The sequence below is a fragment of the Otolemur garnettii genome, unplaced genomic scaffold (assembly GCF_000181295.1).
Source record: "Otolemur garnettii isolate 467f Iridium unplaced genomic scaffold, OtoGar3 scaffold00069, whole genome shotgun sequence".
Taxonomy (NCBI): domain Eukaryota; kingdom Metazoa; phylum Chordata; class Mammalia; order Primates; family Galagidae; genus Otolemur; species Otolemur garnettii.
This window is the reverse complement of record NW_003852464.1, coordinates 4,805,094-4,832,575: the sequence shown is the minus strand read 5'-3', so window position 1 is coordinate 4,832,575 and position 27,482 is coordinate 4,805,094. Positions and strand designations below refer to the sequence as shown.

The 27,482-nt window shown below is 39.9% G+C and overlaps 1 protein-coding gene across 4 annotated transcripts in view; it reads right to left on the bottom strand.

The window, feature by feature from the left end:
- Positions 1-27,482, bottom strand: part of LOC100965635 (cytosolic beta-glucosidase) — a 412,594-nt gene that overhangs the window by 363,326 nt on the left and 21,786 nt on the right. For all 4 annotated transcript variants that reach the window (XR_002774285.1, XR_002774284.1, XM_023515326.1 and 1 more), the window contains exons 2-4: positions 21,858-22,085; positions 9,054-9,850; positions 8,194-8,317 (exon numbers count right to left, since the gene is read on the bottom strand). Coding sequence is in view for 2 of the 4 variants with exons in the window: in XM_023515326.1 (XP_023371094.1) it covers positions 8,194-8,317; positions 9,054-9,850; positions 21,858-22,085 (1,149 nt within the window). In the remaining 2 variants the exon portion in view is untranslated. The remainder of the gene's footprint in view (positions 1-8,193; positions 8,318-9,053; positions 9,851-21,857; positions 22,086-27,482) is intronic.

Genomic DNA, 27,482 nt, shown 5'->3' with positions numbered 1-27,482 from the left:
GCATATGTGTATATCTGAGTGTGGGGGGTGGTATTAGTCTGAGCTGAACTGAGCACTGCACCGTTCTTCCCTCACAGTACCTGTTCTCTAAAAACCCTAGGAGAGGTCTCACTGTCACAGCAGTTTAGAAATGCACAGGAAAGCAAAACCATATCATCTGAGATTCTGAAACGAGCTAGAGAGTGAGCACAAGCCCCTTCCCTGGGCACCGAGGTCCAGATTTATTTCGACCACAGTGATGGACAGTTCTAAACCAAAGTGTCCAGGTACCTCAGTCAAAGACGAGAATAACATCTAACGAGGGCAGGTGTCCAGGGCACCTGCAGACATACATGACCTCATTTTACGTTCCCAACTGACTCTGGGTTGGGCAGAGGAGCAATTAACGTTGTCCCAATCTGCAGATGCGGAGTTGACAGTCACACAGTCCCAACGCTGACTTCCCCAAAGACTCGCCACTGGAACCCAGGACACAGTCCCCGCCTTTCCCCTGCCTACCCTGTAGACTTTCTACTCCGTCACACTTTACAACAAAAATGGAGAGCACAAGGCGAGGATGCCACCACCTGGACGTGGGGGAAAGAGAGAGGAAGGCCCCCTGGCATGTCTCTGTTGATGGATAACCACGTCCTATCTGGCTGTCTCAGTTTGAATGTGGTCTAAGTATGTAAGGCGGTAGGACACAAACACTGGAAATTGGTTTTTTCATCTCTTTTCAAATTCTACAGATAGAACTAGCACACAATCCAGCAATCCCACCATACGCTTCGGATCTATATCTGAAGGAAACGAAATCAGTATGTCAGAGAGATACCTGCATCACATGGCCATTTCAGCATTCTTCACACTAGCCAAGGAATCAACCTACGTGTCTATCACCAACTGAATGAATAAAGAGGATATGGTCTACGGACACAACAGACTGCTACTGATCCTTGAGAAAGAAGAAAATACTGCTGTTTGCAACAACATAGACGAACCCGGAGGACATTAAGTAAAATAATCCAGGCACAGAAGGATGATCTTGCTTATATGTGTGAAACCTCTAAGTCTAATAGTGGTAACCAGGGGCTGGAGGTGGGAGGATTCCAGAGAGGTTATTTCATAGGATACAATATTTCAGTTAGATAGGGGGAATACATTCAAGAGATTCGGTGGCTATAATTTACAACAATGTGTTGTATTCTTAGAGATTGCTAAAAGGGGAGATTTTAAGTGTTCTCAGTATGAAAAAATAAAAAGTAATGCTTATATTCATTCATTAGCTCAATGTAGCCATCACCAGCGGTATGCAGATTCCAGAATAGCACATTATGCACACAAAAAGATACAACTTTTTGTCAATTAAGAAATTAAAAACCCTAAGTTGTACAAATCTGTACACTTGCACCCACTAACGACTCTCATACCCAGCCTTTGAAATTCATCTGTGGTCTGACATGGCCTCTCCTTGCTAGCAGCCAAGCAGTGCAGCTGGGATCGGCCCTGCTAGAGGGACAAGTCCACCCAAATTCCACCCCACAGGGATCCAAAGCCAAACAAGCACATTTCCTATGGGCCCACTGCAAGCTAGGAGGTGAACTGCTTTACAGGGGCCAAGGTGACAAAAGGCATCCTTTGAGAAGCAATTCAACGGCAGATGCAGAGTGGGAATCTCCATTCCGAGCTTGCAATTGATTTTTAATTGGTCAGTGTTTCGGAAAGGTCAGCGTATTAACCTTTGAGCTCTTTCCTTAATTCTCAGTATTTTTTTTTATGCACATTTAGAAAAACACAGGTGCTTAACACATTTTGTCCAGTTAAATGGGCCTCTGCGATCCAAAATTGGCGTAGGCAGGTGGCTGCCAGGTCTGCACTACTTCGGGAAATGGATGTATTTCTCCTTTACAGGATCTCGGTGGGAAGGGGAAGGGGTGGGGGAAGGAGAGGCTGACAGACAGCAGCGGGGTGATTCTGTGCTCAGCATCTTGTCTTGGCGGTCTATCCAAGCTGCAAGATTTATAACCTTCTTGTTACAATGTATCAGCTTCAACACTTTCAGTGAAGTCTTCAATAACTTCGATGACATCTTGCTGAGGGGTTTTGTCATTAAAAGCCTAAAGCTGGTCATTAACAAACCTTCTCTGCAATCATCTACTGCTGTGCTAACTCAGGCATGGATCTGACTGGGAAGTTGAGCTGGCTCAGAAACTTTCCAGAAGGTCGCATTTTTTTTTTCCTGTGTTGTGTATATTTCTTGAGGGAAAGAAAATATAGTTCATGATCATTTAATCATTTATTTCTCATTAACTATGAAGTAACCCTTCCCTGATAGACACAGCCAAGTTCAACAAACACGTGGAGAACTCTACCAGAGAGCAGGTGTGGTGCTCAGGACTGCAGACAGAATTATAAAGACATAGTGCCTGCCCTCAGAGGAGTTACGGGTACCCCACCCTGCCTGCAAAAATAGTCATCATTTACAGAACCCTTAGTAATGTGCCAGACTTTGTTTAGACATTATACCTGGTAGAACAATTAAGTTCACAAACCCATCCTAGGAAAAGTACTCCATACCTTATTGCTGCTGAGTTACATATCACTATGGTCACCAAATAAATGGCCAAGGGGAGTACTTTGAAGGTGACTTTCATACAAGGCCAGCCTTGATGACCATTCCAGATAAAAGAGTTCCAACATTGTTTTAAAAGGTGGACAAGGCACTGACACCACTGCACAGCTTCCCAAGGGGTATACATTAAAGGTGGTTGTCATGATGTTCAGCAGTGAGGTATGGATCCTTTTTCTAGGATGAGTTTGTGAACTTAACTGTCAGATCTCCTAAGCATTTTTGTGTTCATTTTTCACCATATCTTAGAATATATAGATGTTCTTTCTATCCCCATCTTAGAGTTGAGAGGACTAAGGTGATACCTACTTTCAGAATTTTCCCAAGGTTATTGGGATTCCAAGTGGAAGAACCAGGTGTCAAGCCCATGTCTTCTGGGATGTCAAGTGTGTGCAGGGGCCAGGAAGAAGGCAAAAAGCATACACCGGGCATGGCATCTAAGTGGACAAAAGGGCCCTGGGCAGGCTAAAATCATACACAGGCTGGGTCCATACAAGGACCAGGCTGGACTCAGCTCCAGTTCCCTGTCCAAGAAAATCTAGGTAGGGGGTGGAGCTTGGCCCCTTGGTCCAAGCTCCTCTGGCTCCACCCACTCCCTGCCCTACATAATAACGTTTAAATTATAGAGGTATCTACGTGTGTGCCTTTACATACAAACTCATAGTGGCCCACTGGCTCTGGAGTATGAAGAACCAGCATAAATTTTATGACTATGATAAAGATACCTATGATGTGAGAAAAGGGGAACTATTTGAAGATCACCTAAGCCCAAATTTATACAAAGATTCATGTGGCAGAGCAAGTCCCAGTTGCTTGACAACTGTTTATGTTGTCAATGACTTTTCCCCTAATCTCGTCTCCTCTCTGGGGGAAATAATGGATGGAATTGTTGGTTTCTCCGCCGCATAATTCAGACTGGAACTAGCTGGAGGACCAATGTTACAACACACACCCCGTGGCTCACCAAAAAGAATGATGGGGAAACCGGCAGATGTGGGGAGATATTTTGTTATAACTTAGAGGGAGGGGGAGACGAACAGAAAAATAACTCTTGAAAGACATTTTTTCCAAAGACAAGGAAAAACATCTTGTGGTAGTAAGTATGTTTTTACGGGTGATGGTTGTAATACTATATGCTGGGTAATGGCGAGGGGTGAGGGTCACTCAAAAGCTCATTAAATGCAATCTTTATAACAACCTGGAAAGAAAAGTATCATCCCCTTTTTCATAGGATGAGAATTTACCAAAAGCCCCTCATTGAATTATTTGCAAAGCTGAAATGCGAGTCTAGCTATAGGTTGTTTCAAGTTTTAGATGTCCTTTTACCCCTATCTATATCTAAGTTAATTAAAATATAATTTATTTGGAGGCACCTATGGACAATTAAAGAATGCAGTGATTTAAAAGGGACTAGCTGATTTCTCTCTTTTTTAATAAATTAAGATGGCATTTGTCCTGTCTTTCATTTCTCCTTTCCCAAAAGAAAACAGAAGGATGACTTTTCACTGCTCAACTAAGTTGCTGTGAGATTTTACCTGAAGGGAGCAGTAAGACCTCCAAGTAGAGACCATTGGTTCAATTACAGTGTCCTTATCTGCCGGGCCTTATGTGAGATATTGGAGACCAGGCTTTGTTTGTGGGGATCACGAAGCCAACATCCATCTGACTCCCTCAGTTTGGGGTGAGATGTCACCCACCACACTTCCCACAAACGTGGTTGGTCTGTTATTTTTAATTGCTTACAGGGTGCTCCTTACTAGTGAAGTTCCTGCCGGCCAAGATCATCAGTGCTAACGTGGAGGAGTCTCAGAAAATTGGTTAGTAAATTCAGCTCTGCTGTTCTGAGAAGTGGGACAGGATTGTGGCTGAGCTCTGCCCAACATCATAGGACCTGTTGGCTCTTTCGAAGACATCATGAAGCACTTAGAAATATGTATGTAAGTCCACAATACCAAATATAAGGGAAAAGTTCCGTGTGCTGAGACAAACAAGCTCTTTGGCTCAGACAGCCCTGAACTGGTAGGTCATCTCTAACACGAAAAACAAATAACAGCAACAAGAATGCACACATATTTTTCTTTGTTTCCAGAAATGCTATTTATAAATTTGTGATGGTGAGTACATAACTGAGCATCTTTGAAACTCAGTTTCCTCATCGGTAAAGTAGGAGTAATGATCCCTATCAAAAAGCTGATGATATCAATTAAAACTCTTTTCTCCCAAGTGATAAAAGTCCAATTAGAATATGGTTAAGCAGAAAGAGCACATCAGTAGATATAAGAGTAATGGCTGTCAGGGACAGAGATACAGTTGGATCTTAAGAAAAACTAAAACCAGAGGCTCAGGTGCCGTGAGAAAGTGCTGCCTGGTTTTTGTCCCCACACTTCTTAGTATGTGAATATCTCCCCCCTCACTACTCCTCTAAGTTTATAGGGTAGAACATAATAGCAATGAATTATAAAGGTGCATGGGGGAGCACCTGTGGCTCAGGGATTAGGGCACCGGTCCCATGTACTGAGGGCTGCAAGTTCAAACCCCACCCCGGCCAAAACTGCAACAACAAAAAATCAATCAATCAATAAATCAATAATTTAAAAATAAATAAAAGTGCATGTACTTATCCCACACTAAGAAACTAACAAACTGATTTGTCCATGTTCTAAATCCCAGGGAAGAACTGGGATTGGCCCAGCTCATGTCACATGCCTACGTCTGGACCAACCAGTTCTCAGCTGACAAGGAGAAGGACTTGATTCTTTCTGCATTGCTTCCCCCATGGGAAGTATTTCACTAGGTAGAGGTGGATATTTCACAGCAGAAAGGGGATTGGTTACTAGAAAAAAGAGTATCAACACAGAGAAAATAATTGGTATCCACAAGGAAAAGTATACACAGTTCAATATACATATACTTCTTAGGGTTCATTTTTCTCAATATATAGGCTTGTACCCATTTTAAAAGCCTACTTTTTTAAAAAGTCAAAACAAAAATAGCATCATGTGTCAATTTCAATGACTATAGTCTATTAAGGTATTTTTGTTTGTTTATTTCTGAGACAGAGTCTCACTCTGTAGCCCCAGGTAGAGTGTTGTGGCATCATCAGTCATCATAGTTCATAGAAACCTCAACTTCTTGGGCTCAGGACATCCTTTTGCCTCAACCTGCTGAGTACCTGGGACTACAGGCACCCACTACCATGCTCACATATTTTGGGGTTTTTTTCTATTTTTAGTACAGAGGAGGTCTCCCTTTTGATCAGGCTGGTCTCAAACTCCTGAGCTCAAGCAATCCACCTAGGTGCTAGGATTACAGGCATGAGCCACTGTGGCCAGCCAACATAGTGTACTGTTAAGATTCAGAATAGAACATGAATGTTGTAAACAATTAATATTTTAAATATATAACATGTCTTCTGTCACATAACTTAAAGACACAATAGAAAGTCAACAAACTGCAAAACAGAATTGGGCATCTTAACCCTACTCTCCACTCCTGTCCCAAATTATTTTCACGCTTTTTACTCTTACCTTCTGTTACTTTTCTATGTTGGAATCACCTTACTTCGTGGCTCCACCGTTGAGTTTTTAGGATTAAAGATCTAAGGGATGGTACGAAGTACTTAAAATGTCTCAAGAAGCAATGAAATGACATTACCTGATTTGGACCAAGTGCACCAAGCAGGGAATAAACAAAACAAAAAAACAAAACAAACCTATCCATATAGCTTTAACAAGAGCTTTCTATTTTGGTTGCTGATAACAATGCTATCTTTATTTTTCTAATACTATTTTGTAATTCTTTTTTATATAGGAATATAATTGATTTTGTATAGTTATTTTGAAGTTAGCTACATTGCTGAATTTTTCTATTGTTTTTGGTAACTTGCAAGTAACTTGGTAACTTGGAAGTAATGAAATTTGTATTTTTTTTTTTTTGACAGACCATTGGGATTTTTAAGTTATCGTAATTGTACTAGCTAGGATCTTCAACTTTACTAGGTGTGGTGGTAATGAGTACACTTATAATTGATTTGTAGATAATGCTTTTGTTTCCTCATAAAATTGATATATTTATCCCAATATTATCTTCAATGATTATGTCAATGTTTTGTCTATAGTTGATGTTCTGTAAATATTCATGGAATAAAGGAGCCTGAAATAAAAACATTTTAAAAAAAACCCAATTTCTATTTATCCCTCTTGCTCCAAAAATACACAAAAGAATTTTAGACAAGTCCTGTGTGTTCCCTTTGTCCATCCACGCATCTGGCTACTAGTAACTAGCCTAACTGTTCTTCGAGATGAAGCCCAGAAATAATTCTAGCTAAACCCAAAACAGGACCCATTTATAGAAAAAAAGTGTGGAGGAATCTCAGAAAACTAGAAATTTTCTTCTCTTACCAGAAGGCAGATTCCCAACCAGAAGAAGAATCTATTTTATGTATAATATAACAGAATTAATTCAACTGGGTCAAGTTGTAGAGACCTAATTGCTCTCTACCAATAAGCTGCAGGCCTGAGTAAAGGACCCTGCCAACATACTTCAGGTTTTGAAAAGAGAATACTTAGCATCACTTTCCTGAACTTTTTCTGTCTTCTTCCAGTGTAATACTGGATAATTTTGGAAAGAATAGTTCCACAGTCTTCCAAAGGGAATGATAAGAGCTAAGTGTGGCTATTGTGGTAAAATAAGAGAATTGAAAATTTTGTGTTGCATTAGATTTGGTTACTATGACATGATTCCTTTTTAGGAAGAAAGAATTAAATTTAGGAAGCAATAAACTCTGTTCCGAGAGTTAGCTACAGGGAAAGAGATGGAGTGGGGCTAACTGGTCTAAAAATCTGTATTACCAGTTAAAGATTACTCATATTTGTTTTCAATATGAACAGAATTTTGTGGAGGGAAAAGAAGTACCAGAATAATAATATTACCTTGAATCACAACCCACATAGTCTGTATGACAGAAAGTGGCTTCTAACTGGGCTGCTTGGTTATAGCATAAATACCACATATATTGATGGGAGACTCATGTCTTTTTTTTTTTTTTTTTTTTTTTTTGCAGTTTTTGGCCGGGGCTGGGTTTGAACCCACCACCTCTAGCATATGGGGCTGGCACCCTACTCCTCTGAGCCACAGGCGCTGCCTCAACTCATACCATTTTAAAGTATATTGCACAAATGCTTTAATTTGGTCCTTTAAAAATTATGTCACTTCATTTCTTGGTTGGATATTAAAATAGGCAAATAAGCATGATATAACTAATCAGTGCTAATCTTTCCTGTAATAACTAATATTCTTTCTCAACAGCCACCACTCCTGTTCTTGTCACCTTCACCTGGGAGTCATAAAATGTTGAAGATAGTCGCTTTTTACTTGATTCAGCTCCATGAGGTTGAAGGTTAGGCCCAAATCCTCTCCTTCCTTTTCCCTAAACACCTTTTCTCCCCACTCCTAATGGCACAGCTTTACATCAATCTACATGAACGTCATCTTTCAAAAATCATTGCTTTTGCCTAACACAAATAAGCCCATGGGCAAATTACATTAAGTTTGTACAACTGATCTTTCGTGATTTCAAATGGTACCTTTAAACACTTCCTGAAATGTCTGTCTGAAATAATTCCAGCGGTGAGTGTCATCAAGAGACACAGGGTCACGCTGGGGAAACCCATTCTCAGTGATGTAAATTATAGGGTCATTATAGGTATCCTAGAAAAGAAGAACAGAAGTTTTAGTCTAAATGGATGTTTAAAAAAAAAAAAACAACTCATAAAATCAGGTACATTGCCCTCTATCTTCTCTAAGCTACAACCCCCAAACTAGTTTTCGTCAAATCGTACTGACCCTATTAACTTAATTTCCCACGCACTGACCTTCCATGACTGACAATGAAAAAGCTAAACTGAGCAAATGTCCGTGAAGAGAGTCAAATGACTCATCTTATACTGAGAAGACAGAAATGTTTTTTGTTCATCAGCATCTGCTGATTGTCACTGCTCCTTAACCCCTGGGACCTGCCAGCAGCTACATTCTGTATCCCCCACAGGGGGAGTCCTATAAACCTATACTTGAAATTTTAATTTCAGCTACCCAGACACCACTCAGCACAGTAGAGACACCAAAACAATCCACCTATCTCAATTCTTTAAACATCTTTTAATAATCATAGTCCCAACACCAGCCTAAAAAAATTATGTTCAAGCCACACCTGTAGCCACCACTGACACTGACAACAAATCCTAATTTTGACCAGTTTTTGAAGCCTTTTACTGGCACTGGCCACGTACCTGCTCACCAACTAAAATCCTAATCTTCCCTTCCCAGGCCAGCAAAGGTACATGCTGTCACCTAAAATAATTCTTTTCCAAGTTCATATATACACATAGATATGCCTGCCTTCACGTATTTATATTGCACATAAGCACAAAAGAAATCATGCATTTACCTTTATATATTTCAGGAGTTTACGTAATCCCCATGGTACCACGGAGATCCAATCCAGACGTTTCCAAGATGGATCTGGAAAAATTTCAATCTCCATATCCCGGAGGACACCTAGTTCACCTGTCTTGTTTTCCTGGTGCTGGACTAAGCGAGAAGTATAATACTGCACGGCAAAGAAGTCTGCGGTGCCTTTGATCATGCTCTGCTCTTCTTCTGTAAATTCTGGAAGCCTTGAAGATACATAGCCTTGCCTTTTACTCATGGAGGCAACCTGGGACTTGACAACTTCTGGGTAATCTCCATCAATAAATATGGGTTTAGCAAAGAAATCCAAGTGGAAACTGATGGCTCTTTTAACAGCTTCCTGGTCAGACACTGACATGGGATCTGCTGGTTCCAACCAGCCAGCAAAAAACGATAGGCTCACCATACCCTTTTGTTCTTTTCGGAATAAAGAATCATAGCTGTGCCAGGCTCTGGCATGAGCCCTAATTAAATTATGAGCTGCCTGATAACCTCCAGTCCCAATGTGAGGTACACCAGGAGGAAATCGGCCTAGCTCATATGCTATCAGGGCAAACAGGTTAGGCTCATTCATGGTGATCCAGTGCTTGACTCGATCCCCAAAGGTACTGAAGCAGAACTGAGCATATTTGTCAAAGCATTCAATGATTGCCTCTGACAACCAGCCACCTTGGTCTTCTAAAGCCTGAGGCAAATCAAAGTGGTAGAGTGTCACTATGGGAGTAACTCCTTCTGTTAACAAGTCATCAATGATCTTGTTGTAATAGTCAATTCCTAGGAGGAAAAAAAATAGGAAGTATGAAAAGTTATTCTTATTATTCTTATTAATAATTATTCTTAGTATTCTTAAGAATATAATTTATTCTTATTTTTAAAAAGATCAATAATAATGTCCTAAATAACTTTTACTTGAAACAGGGTTATTATGTCCTAGATGTAATCAATGAAAGGATAAGGGAAAACATGAAGAATTCCAAAGAAGACTGGCTGATCAAGGAGGAAAAGCATGATGGAGCCGTACAATTGAAAGGTAGATGTCCTGAAACGGATATTTGGGCAAGTCATTATTTCCTAAATCTGCATTATTCTCACACTTTTAAAATCTATTTATTTTTGTGTATGCTCATTTTTCTCTTACCTCCATTAGAATGCAGTCCCACTATAATATGGGTGTTATTGATCTAGCTGATGGTTGGGTCCCCAAATCCCAAAATCATAAAAGAAATCTTATAGATCAATATCAGTTGAATGAATGAATAGGTCTCCACTAGATTAAATATAAAGTAGAGGAATTGATTCAGATGACTACTGAATGCTTTTCCAGATCTGCCAGTCTCACAAGCCCAGGAAAAGAAACCCACTGAGCATGAACATAATAAGCTCAGCCTCTATCCCAGAAGATGGGAAACAAAGAGAGCTAGGAAGAGGCTTGGAACATTAAGAGTACTCAGCTGGGCATTTGTTTTAAAATTCCAACTTAGACTAGGGAAAAACATAGCCACAGCTGGATCTCAGCCAATTCTGCCTGGACTGCATATTTGTAAGAGTTATCAATTTTAGAATGATAGCAGAGTTAAAATTGATAAAATTAAAGTTAAAATTAATATTATTAATTAATTTAAAGATGCCCTGCTTCAGAAACAAAAACCAAGAAGATATTAGGTCGAACCTAAAGATGACTCATAACTTAGAAGAGACTTTCTGGGGAGAGACTAATGTTTGTCATTCATGTGTTTTTGTATTTAAAATGAGTATGATCAGACTTAATGAAATTAAAAAGTTTCTGCACAGAAAAGGAAATAACCAACAGAGTAAATAGATAATAGGGGAAAATATTCACAAGCTATACATCCAACGAAATACCAATATTCAGAATCTTTAAAGAACTCAAACAAAACAATGAGAAAAAAGCAAATAACCCCATGAAGAAGTGGGCAAAAGACATGAATAGGTTTTCTTTCAAAAGGAAATAGACAAAAGACTGATACAAAAATGCTCAATATCACTAATCATCAGGGAAATGCAAATTAAAAACACAGTGAGCTACCTCCTCATCCCTCCCTCATAGGGCCCACTTTCAAAATTTTTTTTAAAAAGTTAGTGTGTATGAGGTTAACAAAAAAAAAAAAGGAATGCTTATATACTATTCATGGGGCTTAAATTAGTACAAGCTCTATAGAAAAACAATATGGAGATTCCTCAAAGACCTGAAAGTAAATCTATCATATAATCCACCAATCCTACTTCTGAGTATCTACCCAAAGGAAAAGAAGTCATTGCACGAAAAAACACCTGCACCTAAATGTTTACTGCAGCACAATTCACAATTTCAAAGACATGGAATCAACCTAAGTGCCTATCAGCTGATGAGTAGATGAAGCAAACTTGTTATATACGTGGCAGGGAGTACTACACAGCCGTTTAAAGAAAGGAAACCATTGTCCTAAGCAAAGTATCTCAGGATTGGACAAACACCACATATTCTCAGTAATAAGTAGAAATGAAAAAATGGGTAGACACAGTCATAAGGTGATGTAAAAGATATTAGAAATTGAGAACAGGGGACGAGTGAGAGGGTAAGGGCTAAAAACGTACCCGTCAGGAAGAATACATACTACTGTGGTGACAGGCACACTAAAACCCTGACTTCAACAGGATACAATTTAACCATCCAGCAAAAACACCTGTACCCCACTAATATTTAGAAATTTAATTAACCAAATGAGAACAGTGGAAAACTAAGCTTAGAAAAGAGAAGCTTCCTCAAGAGGCTTTTTCCTGAATAAAGATTGTAAAGTCATGTGTAGGCTTACGCTGCATCGAAAGTGTGCCTAGGGGAACTTTTTTAACTTAGGATCGTTTAATTTAAAAAATAATAATTCAGACTTTTACATATGTCTCATTCATTCAGTTAGTCATTTTGTGTCTTCCTTTAATATACATTGGTAGAGAAACCTCTCTGGACCATCCTTGTCCTCAAAGAGCTTATTAAAAGGGACTACAGATAAGAATCATCAATAATTACAACACAGCATTACTAGTAAAGAGTCCTATTTAAACATATGATAAGGGGTACTCACCCCAAATTCAGGGCATTTGACAACATGTTCTGAAAGTGATGTAAGATAATGGTTTCATGCGTGAACTATGGTGCCAGGTCAACTAAATTCTATCCCAACGCTTTTACCTGCTAGCTTCCTGACTTTGGACAAGTTCCTTGATTTCTCTGAATTATCTTTTCCCATCTGTGAAATGTGGGTAATAATAGAAACCTTCTTCAATTAATTATTATGAGAGTTTAATGAGTTGATAAATTGAACAAGCTTAGAACAGTTCTTAGCATATGGTGAGGGCTCAGTACCAGTTAGCTATCATTGTAATAAATAATTATTATTGTTATTGTTGTTATTGGTGACATCTAAGCCAATCCTTAAAAGATGAATATAAATTATCCATCTAAGGCAAAGAGAAAAGATCTGGGAAGAGAAAGAGGAGAAACAAATGAGCAAAAGACCAAAGGAGTTGTGGAAAGGAAGACTAGTCAAATGAGAAGACAGTCTATTTATCTAGAGTTTGCAAGGGAGTCACACACCAGTACTTGGCAATACTCAAAGGCAGTGGGGAAGAGGGAAAACTTTATAGTAAAAACAAAAGAAGAGAAGGCTTAAAGGGTCCTCGGACTGGAGGTTGTGGGCACAGGGAAGCTGCAGGTGGGATAACTAGAAGCAGAGCATCTAATGTAATTGGTTTGGGGAACATACTTGGCTTTCTCTTGTTGGTTCTGAATTGAAGAAGAGAGCAAGGGGAATAAAAAAACAGAGCCCTGATGATGGTTGTTGACCAAGCCCGGAGTATTCTGGGCTGATTGCTGCAGAGGTTATGGGTTGGCTTCCTGGGCTTCTCATGTGTGTCAGAGTTTTATTGTCATGTATGGCCTGGCCATTGTTTTTGTATTCATTCTCTTTCTAGAAAAGAAGAGGAACAAGAATGATGAGAAGCAAGCAGGGCAAGTAGAAGCCAAAATGCACGATCTCATGTTGACCTTCTGTGTGTATAAGTGGGTATTTTTAATATCACCTCATATATTTTGCAAAGGGTAACATAATATGAATCATACACAGCAACTCTATATTTAGAAGGTACATTTGTACGCTGTTTCTCACCTGGTAGGCAGAATAAAGCCTCCCCTCCCAAAGTTGTCTGTGCCTTAATCCATAGAATGGGTGAATAAGTTACTCTATGTGGTAAAAGAGACATTCCCGATGTGATTAAGGTACAGATCTGGAAATGGGAAGATTTCTTTTTATTGTTCAGGTGGATCCAACAGAAGTTTTTAGAAGTGGAAGAGGAAGACAGAAGCGTACTCAGAAAGATGCAACAATAGGTGGAGGGTGGGAACTTGAGAGGAAGTCAACCTCTCACAGCTGGCTTTCAAGATGGACTAAAGGGTCACTGAGCCAGGGAACACAGGTGCCATGTAGAAGCTACCTGTGGTCCTTACCTTACAGGAAATAAGGGTCTCAATCCTACAACCACAAGGAACTGAATTCTACCAACAGCCAAGAAAAAGAATTTCCTATAGATTCTTTAGAAAGAAATGCCACTCTACAGACACCTTGATTTAGCCTCAGAGTGAACAACGTCAGGGCTGTGACCTGAAGAACACAATCTGTTTCAGTAACAATAGAAAACCAACACACTCATCAAAAGTATATATCGTACCTTCCTTTTTTGTCTAAAAGAAAGACAATTCTACCATTCAATGTCTGGGCCCCTGTGAGCCCACATTTCCTTATGTGTAAATGGATATGCAAAGATGGCATGATGGAATAATCTTGGTACGGTTATGTGATGATTTTCATAGCCAACACTTTTCATTGGCTTTGAACATAAAAATAATATTGGCTTTCATTTATGAAACTCATACTATAGGTCATCCATTTTGCTTAATCCTAGCCATACCAGATGTCATCCATTTTGCTTAGTCCTAGCACTAAACCCAAGAGATGGGCATTTTTATCCCTATTATACAAATAAGAAAAATGAGATTCCTAGAGTCTCAGTGCGGTCAAATAGCACGCCAACATTTCAGCCCAGTCTGTCTCACTACAAAGACTGAGCTGTAGCATGACGACTTCCCATTTTTACGGATGTTCCCGTACCAGAATCTTATAACTCTGGTTTACTAGCTTGTAGCAATCACCCACCTTGGACATGATCACAATAGAAGATCCTTTGTGAAGGATTTATTAATAATTGCCAATCAGTGTAATTCAAATAATTTGAGAACCATCAGTTGAAATGAAGATATGTAAATTTAAGTAAAAATTTTTATCACTCATCCGCATAGCAGAACAACAGAGTGATGCATATTTAATACTTAATGTTGCAGAATTGAGCACCTTATTTCTCATGGTTACAGTTTATTCGATGCTGTAATGAAATTTCCATGAGGCAGTAGAGTGGGATTTTTAGGAGTAGAGCACCCCGACAATTCAGTAGAAGGATCATGAACAAATCGCTAGGCTTCTCTATACTTTTAGGGAGAACTCAAAGAAATTGAAGTTGGGAGCTGAGAAAAACTTTACTTCTCAGGAAAAACTGGTTTCTCCCATCTTCTTTCAACACACCTGTTCTACTTCTCTCCTTTTTTCAGAAGTAGTTTTCTTTGACATACCAAATTTGTTATAGTTTCAAAATGCCATCCTATCAGCCAAAGCGAAGTGCCCTGCTGCCAACCAGGAACCAACTCATCCTCTCTGTTCCTCACTTCCAAACATCCCAGAAAGGAGGAAATAACAGGGCAAACTCAGCGTTTTCAATGAGGCCACACCTAGTTATAAATCAAAGGGAGAGACAAAGGTTTAATAACCAGAATCCATAGAGAACTTAAACGTATTAGCAAGAAGAAGACGAGTGATCCCATCTCAGGATGGGCAAGGGACTTGAAGAGAAATTTCTCCAAAGAAGAACGGCGTACGGCCTACAGATATATGAAAAAATGCTCACCATCCTTAATCATCAGAGAAATGCAAATAAAAACTACTCTGAGATATCATCTAACTCCAGTGAGATTAGCCCATATCACAAAATCCCAAAACCAGAGATGCTGGCATGGATGTGGAGAAAAGGGAACACTCCTACACTGCTGGTGGGAATGTAAACTAATATGTTCCTTTTGGAAAGACATCTGGAGAACACTTAGAGAACAAAAAATAGACCTGCCATTTGACCCTGCGATTCCTTTGTTGGGTATATTCCCAGATGACCAAAAATCACATTACAACAAAGATATTTGTATCAGAATGTTTATTGCAGCCCAATTCATAATTGCCAGGTCATGGAAGAAGCTCAAGTGCCCATCGATCCACGAATGGATCAACAAACTGTGGTATATGTACACCATGGAATACTATGCAGCCATTAAGAAGGATGGAGACTTTACATCCTTCATGTTCACATGGATGGAGCTGGAGAATGTTCTTCTGAGCAAAGTATCACAAGAATGGAGGAAAAAGTATCCAATGTACACACCCCTATTATGAAACTAATTTAAACCTTTTTATATGAAAGCTATAACCAAATAGCCTAAGAATATGGGGAGGGGGGAGGGAGAAGGGAGGGGGGAATGGGTGGAGGGAGGGGGAAATAAAAAATAAAAAATTTAAAAAATTTAAAAAATAAATAAATAAATAAATCACAGGGAGAGTTTTCCTTCATTCTAACCAGGAGTAGAATTCGGGTAATATAGAACTTAGAAATGGGGGGATTTCCTCAGAATAGGCTGTGGCTAGAACTTACGAAAAAAAGATATCTCCAGTAAAAATAATAATAATAAAATAGTAATGAAAACTGAGCTACAATCCTCCTCCAGAAAACTATAAACACTAACACAGAATTCATTCCAAACTCGTGCCTACCATGTGCCAAGTATTTAACTCTCTCTGGTTCACTTCTCTGTAGATTGACGCCACCAATTGCTTCCATTGCTCTAGTTTTTCTTGCCACACTGTCTGTATGAGTTTTCCATTGCTGCTGTAACAACCTACTACAAACTGAATGGCAGAACCAACACAACTGTAATGTCTTGCTCTTCTGGGGAGGGTCAAGAGTCAAAATAGTTCTCCCTGTTGTAAAATCAAGGTGTTGCAGGGATAGATTTCTTCTGGAAGCTCTCAAGTAGGATCTATTTCCTTGCCTTTTTAGGTCATAAAGTTCACCTACCTTCCTTCCCACGTGACCTCTTCCCCCATCTTTATCTTCAGCTCTTTTTCCAACCTCGGCTTTTGTCCTTATATCTCCTCTCTTTGAGCTTCCATCGTCCCTTTTATGAGACCTATGTCATTAAATTGAGCCCACACAGACGACCCAGGATAATCCTCGATCTCAAGATTCTTAGTTACATCCATAAACTTTCTTTTACCATGTCAGTGAATATATTTCTGAGAATTAGGACACGCACATTTGGGGAGGGGGGCATTATTCAGCCTACCATAGTGCCTAACATAGAATGCAAGATTAACATTTGTTTGGTTAATTTAATAAAGCATTCATCCTACGAGCACTCATATTTTAAATCTTGAAGTGGACAAAAAGTTCTGCGTGAATATTCTTTTTTTTCAAGTTTCCAAAACTTGATTCTCCTACTAATCACCCAAAATTTATATTGGTGGCAGTTATGAAAATGCACTTGAACAGTTGAAAAAGGCAGAAATATGTGATTCCAGTTGCCAGCTACACCTCCTCTGGTTAAACCTTGGAAAATTGATGCTTAAAAGAGAAAAGTTATATAAGAATTCCACTTGGTAAAATATTCTTCCAATTTGGGGGACGTAGAATTTCGCAGATTTCCAAATGTTCTATAAGCAAGCTTTAAAATGGGTAATGAAACACACACAAGGGGGATTCCTCAGAAAGGACAGTGACGGGGGAGGGGGGGTTCTTACCTCTTTACATGGTCTTCCAGAAAATGTTCAAATGGAAGACAAAACAAATCATGGCCTTTCTGAGTTAAAACCGTTTCAATTGCTTCAACAGATCATTGCACAAGAGTGAGCAAATGCTTATTGAAATTCCACCTCCTGGAAGCACCTCCAGTGCCCTCTCACTCAGAGCCAAGTCTGTAATATTAATCAGCTCTGGCTTCAAAAAAGCTGGGGCCAAGCACAAAACCTCAGTGCTATGGGCACATGACCCCCACATGAGGTTCCTGTGAGCGATTTCTCCACCTTGTTCAGGTGACTCCAATCACCCCGGTACCAAGACCTCCACCCCCCAGGTTTTCTGCTTCTCTGCTCTTGGACTGCAGTTCTGCACAGAGCCTCCATGAACTTCTATCTCTCTTAGGTCAATTTTATAAAGCCTGACATGTTGATGCATTGGTACAGGTGCATAATCCTTCATCTGAAAATTCTGGGGTAAATGTGGCCAGAATTTGGGGGTTTACAAAGGAAACACAGAATGTATACCTTATAGTAAAACTCCCAGTAGTTTTGGGTCATTTTCTCTTAATATTTCTTCAGTAAAATAGATACCTATTCCCAGCAAGATTATTTTTAAAAAATTCCACAATGATTCAGGAGGGCTTTGGCTGCCAGTTTTATTTTTTAAAAGTTTCAGTAGTCAGAGCACTTTGGGGTCTGGAATTTCAGAAAAGGGATTGTGTACCTATATTACAAGTTGGTGGAGCTGGGTTGATTTATTTTTTCCAATTGTTTATTGTCCAAATGGAAGCTCAGTGCAATTTCCAAATTCCTAGAATCAGTAGAAAGAGTTTCAATGACATGACGTGAGACCTTTCTTTTGTTAATCCGACAGAGAAGTTGTAGCATGGGAAGTTCAAGTGGTTTGGCAAAGTTGTAAATGGTCTAGATGGGATATTGGATTTCTGACATTAAGACAGACCCAAGTTGACTTCACCCTAACCAAATTTGTCATCTTGGGAAATTGATGCTCCGCCTTCCTTCCCAAGTTACCATTACTCCCTCTGATTAGAGAAACTCCTCACTCGTAGGACTGCTATGAGGACTAAATCAGTAGAAGCAAGTGTGATGCTTGGCAGAGTGAGCTGCATATACTACATGCTCAGTAAAAGGCACCCATTACTATCTTTATCCTTACTATGATTGTTACAATAGTCCTTGACTTAACTCAGCTAAATCCAGCAAATGTTTACTGAATCCCTCCCTGCAATGCACTAGTGTAGGTTACAGGGTGAAGAAAGCAGAATTATCTGCCTATTACCCCATAAGTAATTCAAGGGATTCTTTTATATCTATGCCGTGAGTACTTACCACGGTCCCTAATACACAATGAACATTCGAGACACTTTGGTTGAATCGAATTAAACTGAAGGTGCCTACAATCTAGCATGGATATAGCAATAGTAACAATAAAGAATATAAGAAATAGCTCAAGGGCGGCACCTGTGGCTCAAGCAGTAGGGCGCCAGCCCCATATGATGAAGGTGGCGGGTTCAAACCTGACCCTGGCCAAAAAAAAGAAACTGCAGAAAGAGTTCAAGAGCTTTACAAAGTGCTCTGAGAATAGGTATAAAGAAGAAGAAAAAAAGATTTCTTCTGGCTTAGAACAGAGGAATACTTTAAAGAAGGAGAAACATTTGTGTTAGGCCTGAACAGTCAGACAAGCCTTTAGCAGGGACACTTGGGGATTAAAGAAAGGTGTTCCAGGAAGAAGGAAAAGATTAACCAAATTCCTGAAAGGGTGGAAAATTGCACAGTGCTAACAAACATAGGAAAAAATGCTCATCATCCCTAATTATTAGAGAAATGCAAATCAAAACCACCCTGAGATACCATCTAAGCCCAGTAAGAATGGCCCACATCACAAAGTCTCAAAGCTGCAGATGCTGGTGTAGATGTGGGGAGAAGGGAACATTTTTATACTACTGGTAGGACTGCAAACTAATACAACCTTTTTGGAAGACAGTATTCATAACCCTCAAAGAACTCAAGCTAGACCTCCTATTTGATCCTGCAATCCCATTACTACCCAGGAGAAAAAAAATCCTTTTACCATAAGGACACTCACACTAGACTGTTCATTGCAGCTCAATTTACAATCACCAAAATGTGGAAACAGCCTAAATGCCCACCAACCCAGGAATGGATTAACAAGCTGTGGTATACACCATGGAATACTATTCAGCCACTAAAAAAGAGGATGACTTTACATCTCTTGTATTAACCTGGATGGAATTGGAACACGTTATTCTTAGCAAAGCATCACAAGAATGGAAAAACAAGGATGCTATGCACTCAATTCTGATATGAGGACAATTAATGACCTAGCACATGGTGGGGGGGGGGCGGCAGATGGAAGAGCAGAGAGAGGAAAGGAGGAAGGGGGGGTACACTTTGGGGGGGCAGAACACTATTATAAAAGGGCCTTTATCTAACACATGCCATCATTGTGAGGGTTCTTTGTATACTCAATGAATCCCCAACAATAAAAAAAAAGACTAAGTCAGTGGAACCTGCAGTGGTACATGCAGGAGTGTGGACTATATACTCAACCCAGCAATGACTAAATTTGCTTCTGATCTTCTTTTATTTTCCTCAGGAGATAATCCAAACCAATATAATTTGGGCCAAGCTTTAGGAAAATTGCTGTGGTGGCATTTTATAGGAAGAGTTGAAGGACAGAGCTCAAGGAAGCAAAAAATAGATCTGTCAAGGATGGATCAGAAAGTCTTTGATGACAACAAAAAACACTAAACTAGGATGGTTATGAGGGGAGACGTCAAAAAGGCAAGTGTAACGCACCATATGTGTATTCAGCAACCAATTAGAGATAGAAAACAAAGGAAAGAGATGGTCCAAAGATTTCTTTGGGTTTTTAAAACTTAGGGTATGCGGTAACAGAGAGAAGGGAGAATACAGATGTTGGCTTAGGAAGGTGGAACATTGTGAGTCCACTTATAAACTGAATGGCAAATTACCTCCTGTTCAATGCAAAAAATAAAACCAGCCAGTGATGTCAAGAAAACGTGTTTAACCAACAGCAATTACTCATGGGCTAACGTCCTTAGTATCAAAAATGAGCCCACTAATCTTCCACTAGCCCTATTTGAGGAAAGCTCCTTGAAGTCCAATGCTCCGTGTGAGTCTGTGTTGAAATTCTGTTTCCCTTGGCTCGGCACCTATAGCTCAACTGGCTAAGGCGCCAGCCACGTACACCTAAGGTGGCGGGTTCGAATCCCCAGCCTGGACCCGCCAAACAACAATGACGGCTGCAACCAAAAAATAGCCGGGCGTTGTGGCGGGCGCCTGTGGTCCCAGCTACTTGGGAGGCAGAGGCAGGAGACTCGCTTGAGCCCAGGAGTTGGAGGTTGCTGTGAGCTGTAATGCCATGGCACTCTACCCAGGGGGACAGCTTGAGACTCTGTCTCAAAAAAAAAAAAAAAAAAAAAAAAGAAATTCTGTTTCCCAACATGCAGATTGTCCCACCTTACCCCAAATGAGCATTGCAGGTGCATAAGCCTGCAGAATTGTTGTCATGAATGGTTCTAAGTAAGGGATCAGATAGATTACCCCAAAGTGGGTGGAAAGTGCCCCTTGCTCAGGTCAGGTGAATGCTCATCCTGCATTTGAGACCCTCCTTACACCTTATACCCTAGGCACCTCCCTGGCCTTCCCTATTCCTGGCCCTAAGAATAGTGTGAAATCTTTTCCAAGATAAAGCAGTAACAAAAGATCATCATTAAGAAGCTTTACGTTGTAGTACAGGGAGTTGGCAAACTTTTCCTGAAAAGGACCAGACAGTAAATATTTGAGGCTTTGCAGGCCATGTGATCTCTTCCCCCAGTTCTCAATTCAGCCATTATAGTGAGAAAGCAACACAGGCAATCTGCAATGAGCGGGCAAGGATGTGTTCTAATAAAACTTTATTGACACAATTAGGCTGCAGGCCAGATTAGATCTTTAGATCATAGTTTAACCAATCCTGTTATGTGAAAATCAATGATCAATAAGCCTTAGCTTTAAACTCCAAATCTACCACTTACTAAAAATGTGGATTTGGACAGGTACCTGTAAGATACAGTCATTATATCTTCCTTCCCGGTTGTGAGGAGAAGAGAAAGTGGGTGTCAGTAGGGCAGGGAGTAGTCTTTTTAATTACAGGGCCCAGTAAGAATAGTTACTGCGCCAAACACTTTACAAAGATGATTTCATTTGGTCCTCCAAAAACTCCTGAAGTAGTGACTATTATAGGTTTTATTTCTACTCCTGGGGAAACTGAGACACCAGACATGAGGAAGAGGTGGGTGTACAGATAGAAAGTGATACAGCTGGCACTTAATCTCAAGTAAGAGGACTTTAGGAGCCTTGGTATTAACGCCTCTGCTAGTCAATTAGCTCCACTAATTCAACTCGAATTAAAATGCTCAGAAACATCTCGAGTTCTTCAGGGCTTTTCATAACTCATCACAGGGTTACACAACTGAAAACAGTTTAACAAAACAACTTTTAAAAATTCACCTTCAGCTTCATACTCAGATAACATCTTATGTAAATAAAACACTTATTCTATTCCCCCCCCCGCCCTCCCCCCTCCCCAACAAAGATTTCAAGTTAAGGAAAACCAAAATATTATTGTGAAAGCTGATGCGAACTCATTTCAAAAAATTTATCCTATAATCACTCCAAAAACTTGCCATTTCAAAGCTAAACTACAGAATAGCACACTGGATTAATTATGCCAGACTGCAGCAATAACCTTGAGTTAAAGCTGCAACCTTCTATTTTTAAGAAACGCTTGCCTTTCTGGTTGATGAAACCTGTCGTCCCATCAGGTAACAGACGTGACCAGGAAAGAGAAAAGCGGTAATGAGTCAATCCAAGCTGTTTGATACATTTCAAATCTTCCTCCCACAGAGTGTAGCTGCCACAAGCTACATCGCCAGTCTGGTTCTCGAAAACTCTCTCTCCTCCCTGATGGGTAAATGTGTCCCAGACACAAGGGCCTCTTCCACCTGCATCCCAGCCTCCTGAGAAAAAGAAGAAAATGAAACGCTTACACTCTTGACATCGAGAGGCGTACGTGGAATGTAAATATTTGTCACCCAAAGAACATACCTCATTAACTCAATGTACCATATTTATAACTTTAAAATATGCCTTTAAAATAACATGCATGAGTGGGTTATGTGTTTAGCTGTCCTTGATCCCTGGAGCGGACTGGTGGCAAATGAAAAATTATTGCGTAGTGCTGTAGCAGAGCAGGCTTTCATGGATCATTATCTGAAGATCTCCCAGCTGGTAAACAGAGGCAGGCCCCAGCTCAGAGATGCCTGAGCTGAAAATGCCTCCTCCTCATGGACATTAGACATTTTCCAGCCGCTGCTGACACACCTTCCCCTTGCACACAGAGTGTACAAGGAGTCTGGGGACCTTGTGACTGGCCCTGAACACATCAGCCCTATTCTGTTACCCAGCAGTGGAGCCTGTGATGGTCCAGTCCATTATTAGCAGGAGAGGGAGCACGAATTTCCACCATAATTGACACAATCTTGGATCTGAAATTCATTCATTCATGCTTCCTTAACTCAGCAAATGGAGTTGCCAGGCACTGTGCTAAGCCCAGGGGACACCTGGGTGAACTATGTCATGTCTCCTGTTCTTGGGGAACTCAGCTAATAAACAATTGCAAAATAGCCAGGATAACGGCCTTTTCCCTCCCAGAAACCAGGGATGGGCCTTCACCCGAATGCGGGCTAGAGTCACAGCACATCTCTTTCTGCTCAGTTTTCCTGCAAGCCAAAAACAGACCTAAAATACAATGTTTATACATTTCATAGAATACATAGACTCTGTTTATCATGTTTTGTATTTGTAAAACTATGTAAAAAAAAATCCATGCTTTAGTGGCACTTTTTCCTTTAACAAGGTCTATGTCTCAGATCTGGACAACCAACAAAACAATAAAACAAATACTGACTTGGGGCAGCACCTGTGGCTCAAAGGAGTAGGGTGCCAGCTGCACATACTGGCAGTGGTGGGTTCAAACCCAGCCCCAGCCAAAAACTGCAAAAAAAAAAAAAAATACTGACTTGTAGCACCTGCCAATTTCTATGGTGGAAATACACCCATCCTGGCCAGGTTCAAACAAGCAGCACATGACTGAAGGCAGACTTAGGAAAAGATGAGCAGTAGCCCACCACTATAGGGTATTTCTCCTATACACATACAAGAAATCTAAATGGCCACAAGGGCAGAGAAAATTGTGATATTTAGTAGGAGAATTAGGAAGTAGTGAGTTTGAATATTTACTAACTTTGCTTTTGATATAAAATTACTTATGAGTTTATATCATTTAACTTTTAATAATGCCCCCGTTTTAGATCACCTTACACAAACTTAATAGGTTCTCATGAGCCGGCACAAGCTGGCTTCTTCACGTCATTGATAAGTAACTTGGCTGAGATCACAGGGTTGGTAAGTGACACCGCCAAGACTTGTATCCAGATCTTAGAAGTCCAAGTTCTTCCACTGGACCATATTGCTCTTAGTAATAAGGACTCTGAGTGCTGAAGAGTTAGCTGATGTCCGTGCTACTTCATTTATCAAGGCTAAGAAGTGAAAAGCACAGTTTATACATTTTGAAAGGCGGTCCATGTCACATGACTACAACAAACTTTGACAATCTCAGGAGGTAAATGCTACTTAGGAAAATGTACTTAGGTGGCATAACTCGTTTTCCACAGATGTCAGTTAAGCAAAGTGTATATCTAAACAACAGTGTTTCTAGGAGATACTAAGCTATGAGTTGAAGATTAATAATTATAACTGAAATGTGACCCAAAAAATTGAAAGGCCATTACTTGCTAGTACTTCCATATAAATCTTCACTGAGAGAATAATATTAATGACTCATTTGTTCATTAGAAAATTTCTCCAGTTGCAATTATGCCTACCATTTCCAGATGGACTGTAGAAGTTAAGTTATCCTCCAAACTATAATGACTGGATGAGAAATATAGGAGATATATTTTGAAATGCACTGCTAATCCGGCAGGAAGCTAGGTAACCCAAAAACCAAGCGAGGGGGTAATTCAGTGGCATCAGTTAGTAGTGATTCAGGCTTTTGTTCTGAGAGCACCTGCCAAGTCTAGATGATCTCCCTTGAGGGTCAAGGGGAAAAGAAGACAAAATGTAAGGCTCGATAAAGATGGGAATCATAAATGGATACGCTCACATAAAGCTGACAGTGCAAGGACTCCACGCCCTGTGCAGGAATAAACAAGAGACAAATTCTCTGCCCGCACCAAAACAGAACAAAGAAACTAGCTCGACTCAGATTTGAGTGAAAGGGGGAAATTACTTGTCAATATTTGTAACCACAATTCAGCCATCAAACCATTAAGTGTGAAAAATGGGAAAAAAAGATATTTTCAGGTAGGGGGAGATTTTCCTCTCTTTGGATGTTACTGGAGGATAAATTTCCACCAAAACGATGATGTTAACCAAGAAAAATAAAGAACTAAGATGCAGGAAACAAGAAATTCATCAGAGGAGATTGAAAATGGGAATCCCTAGTGTTATGGACTGAACTGGGTCCTCTCAAAATCTATGTTGTAGCTTTAACCCCTAATGGGAGTATATTTGGGGAAGGGTCTGTAAGGAAGTGATTATGGTTAAGTAAGGTTATAACAGTGGGTTATAATCTAATGTGACTGCTGTCCTTATAAAGAGAGATGGAGAAAGACACCAGGGCTGTGTGTGCAGAGGAATGGCCATGTCAGGAAGCAACAAGAAGGCAGCCTCGGGAGGAACTAACCCTGCTGACACCTTGGTTGTAGATTTTCAGCCTCCAGAACGACGAGAAAATAAATTTCTGCTGTGTAAGCTACTCAGCCAGTGGCATTTCTGTTATGGCAGGCCTTGCAAACTAATACAAGCAGATGATCACAAAGGATACCAGCTCAGCAGCAGACCCAGGGAGTCACTAGTCCACTCGAGAATGTGGCCAGCTATAAGAAATAGTTCTTCAAGATGATATGAATAGAATCTCTAGTATGCTGTATTAGTTAGGATTGTAATAGGATCACACGATTAAGGGGACCAAAAGTCCCACAACCTGCCATCTGCAGTCTGAAGCTGGTGAGATAATCGAGTCCAAGTCTAAGAGCCTGGGAATCAGGAGCACCAGACCTTAAGGCAGGAGATGCTTGTCCTAGTGCAAAAAGAGCAGATTTGTCTTCCCTCACCTTTTTGTCCTACACATATTCAAACCCTCAAGACATCGGATGATGTTCAGCCACGTCCCACGTCGGGGAAGGTGATCTTTACCTAGACCACCAATTCACCAAAATAAATGCCAATCTCTTTCAGAAACATCCTCATGGGCACACCCAGGAATAATGTTTTACCAGCTATCTGGGCATCCCTAGCCCAGTAAAGTTGACACACAAAATTAACCATTAACATATATTTTAATTAATAAAAGAATTATTATAGAACTTTCAGCCAGCACAAACACAGAATATCACAGTCTCGATGCCAATCTTCCTCATTCAATTTATAAATATTTCAGTATGCATCTCTAACTGATAAAAATATTTTTCTAATTGTAGTTGAATACACAACATGAAACTTACATCTTAACCACTTCTAAGAATATTGTTCTGTGACATTAAGTGACATTAAGGCATCCCTATTTGAACAAAGGTAAAGGTTAAGAGGAAAAAAGTATTTACCGTACAAATAGTCACAAAGATAGATTTAGTGTATTAATGCTATGTTAAAATGAATACAAAGAGAAAGCATTAGAGGAAACAAATAATATTTTCATATTAATAAAAGTAACAATCTACTTGAACTATATAAGAATAATCAACTTTAATGCATCAAACAATAGTTTTGAAATCTATAACAAAAAAACAACCAGAAATGAAGAGATAGATCAAAAAAATCCCACTAAGACTTTCTCAAAAGTTGACAAAAGGAAAAGAGGATGTGATTAGCATAGTTTGTAGGTTTATTCTCTATACTACCTGCTGTAATATCTACCTAGTACCATACGTAAATGCACATGTGTGATGTATACATGCAAAAATGAAATGCGACCCACAGGGAAGAGAAGAGATGGAAATCGGTCCTCAACAACAACCAAAAGTGATTTTCAAACACCCTTGAAGTATTCGCAAATATTGGAATTCATCTGACAACTAAACCAAAATGAGAAAAAAAAAGAGAAAGAAAAAAAAGTAAAAGAAGGCAGGCAGAGGGGGAGGGAGATAAGGATGGAAGAAATAATAACAATAAAATCAGCCCCCACACCACCACCTTCTCTACTCTATCCACTTGGAATTCTTTTTAAAATTCTAACTAAACCCCAGATGGAGCAAGAAATAAAAGCGGAATGATTTTTAAGGAGAACGTGTTACTAGAATTGTCTTGAGAAAAAGCAAAAAACCTAAAAATAAACACTTTGAACGCAGGTAAATACTTTAAAATGGACTTTCTCGAAATTGGAGAGTTCACTGTACCGATCTGGAGAAACTTCTAACTTTAGAAAATTAGATAAAGCATTTGTCTATGGATTCCACTGTTGCTGGCAGATCATTCCATTCACACAGATACAGTAAAACTGTAAAATTAGCTCAGCATTTCAAGAATCTTCACAGCCAGGAATGGTCTTAAAATAATGACATTCCTCAAGACATCTCTGCTAGGAAAGAATGCTCCCCAGTCCTCCCAAGACCAGTATCTCTAGGACTTTAGACGCAGATTACCTAAGTCCCCAGGCTGAAAGGCTCAAACACAGGTCAAATGTTGCTTTTCTGTCACTGTGGAACTTAACAGATGTTAGCAGCTAGACTTCAGATTTGTCACTATGTTTAACTATTTCTTCATAGTAGGTACCAGTGACCACGTGCGAAATTAGACAACTGTGCATAGTTGCTTCATGAGACAGAACCGCTCAAACTCTTCTCAAATATTTTGAGAGCACTGACTTGAAATCTGCCCTTTCCCCTCTGTCTACCCAGGATACACGCACGTACCCCACTCCCTCTGCAGACTGAGCTACACAGTGTGTTGGCAACTTGCTCCCTTTAAAAGAAATTGTCACTAAAGTAATCAAATTAAAATTTATATTTATTGAGTTCAGAAATAATCTATATAGCTGGTACTCCGGCAGAGTCAAAGAAGTCTAGACCATATTGCTGAATGACTCTGCTCGTGTTTCTTTCTTCTTTTCTTTTTTCTTTCCTTCTTTCCTTCCTTCCTCCCTTCTTTCCTTCCTTCCCTCCCCCTTCCTGTCTCTCTTCCTTCTTTCCTTCCTCCCTCCCTCTCTTCCTTCCTTCCTTCCTTCCTTCCTTCCTCCCTCTCTTCCTTCCTTCCTCTCTTCCTTCCTTCCTCCCTCCCTCTCTTCCTTCCTTCCT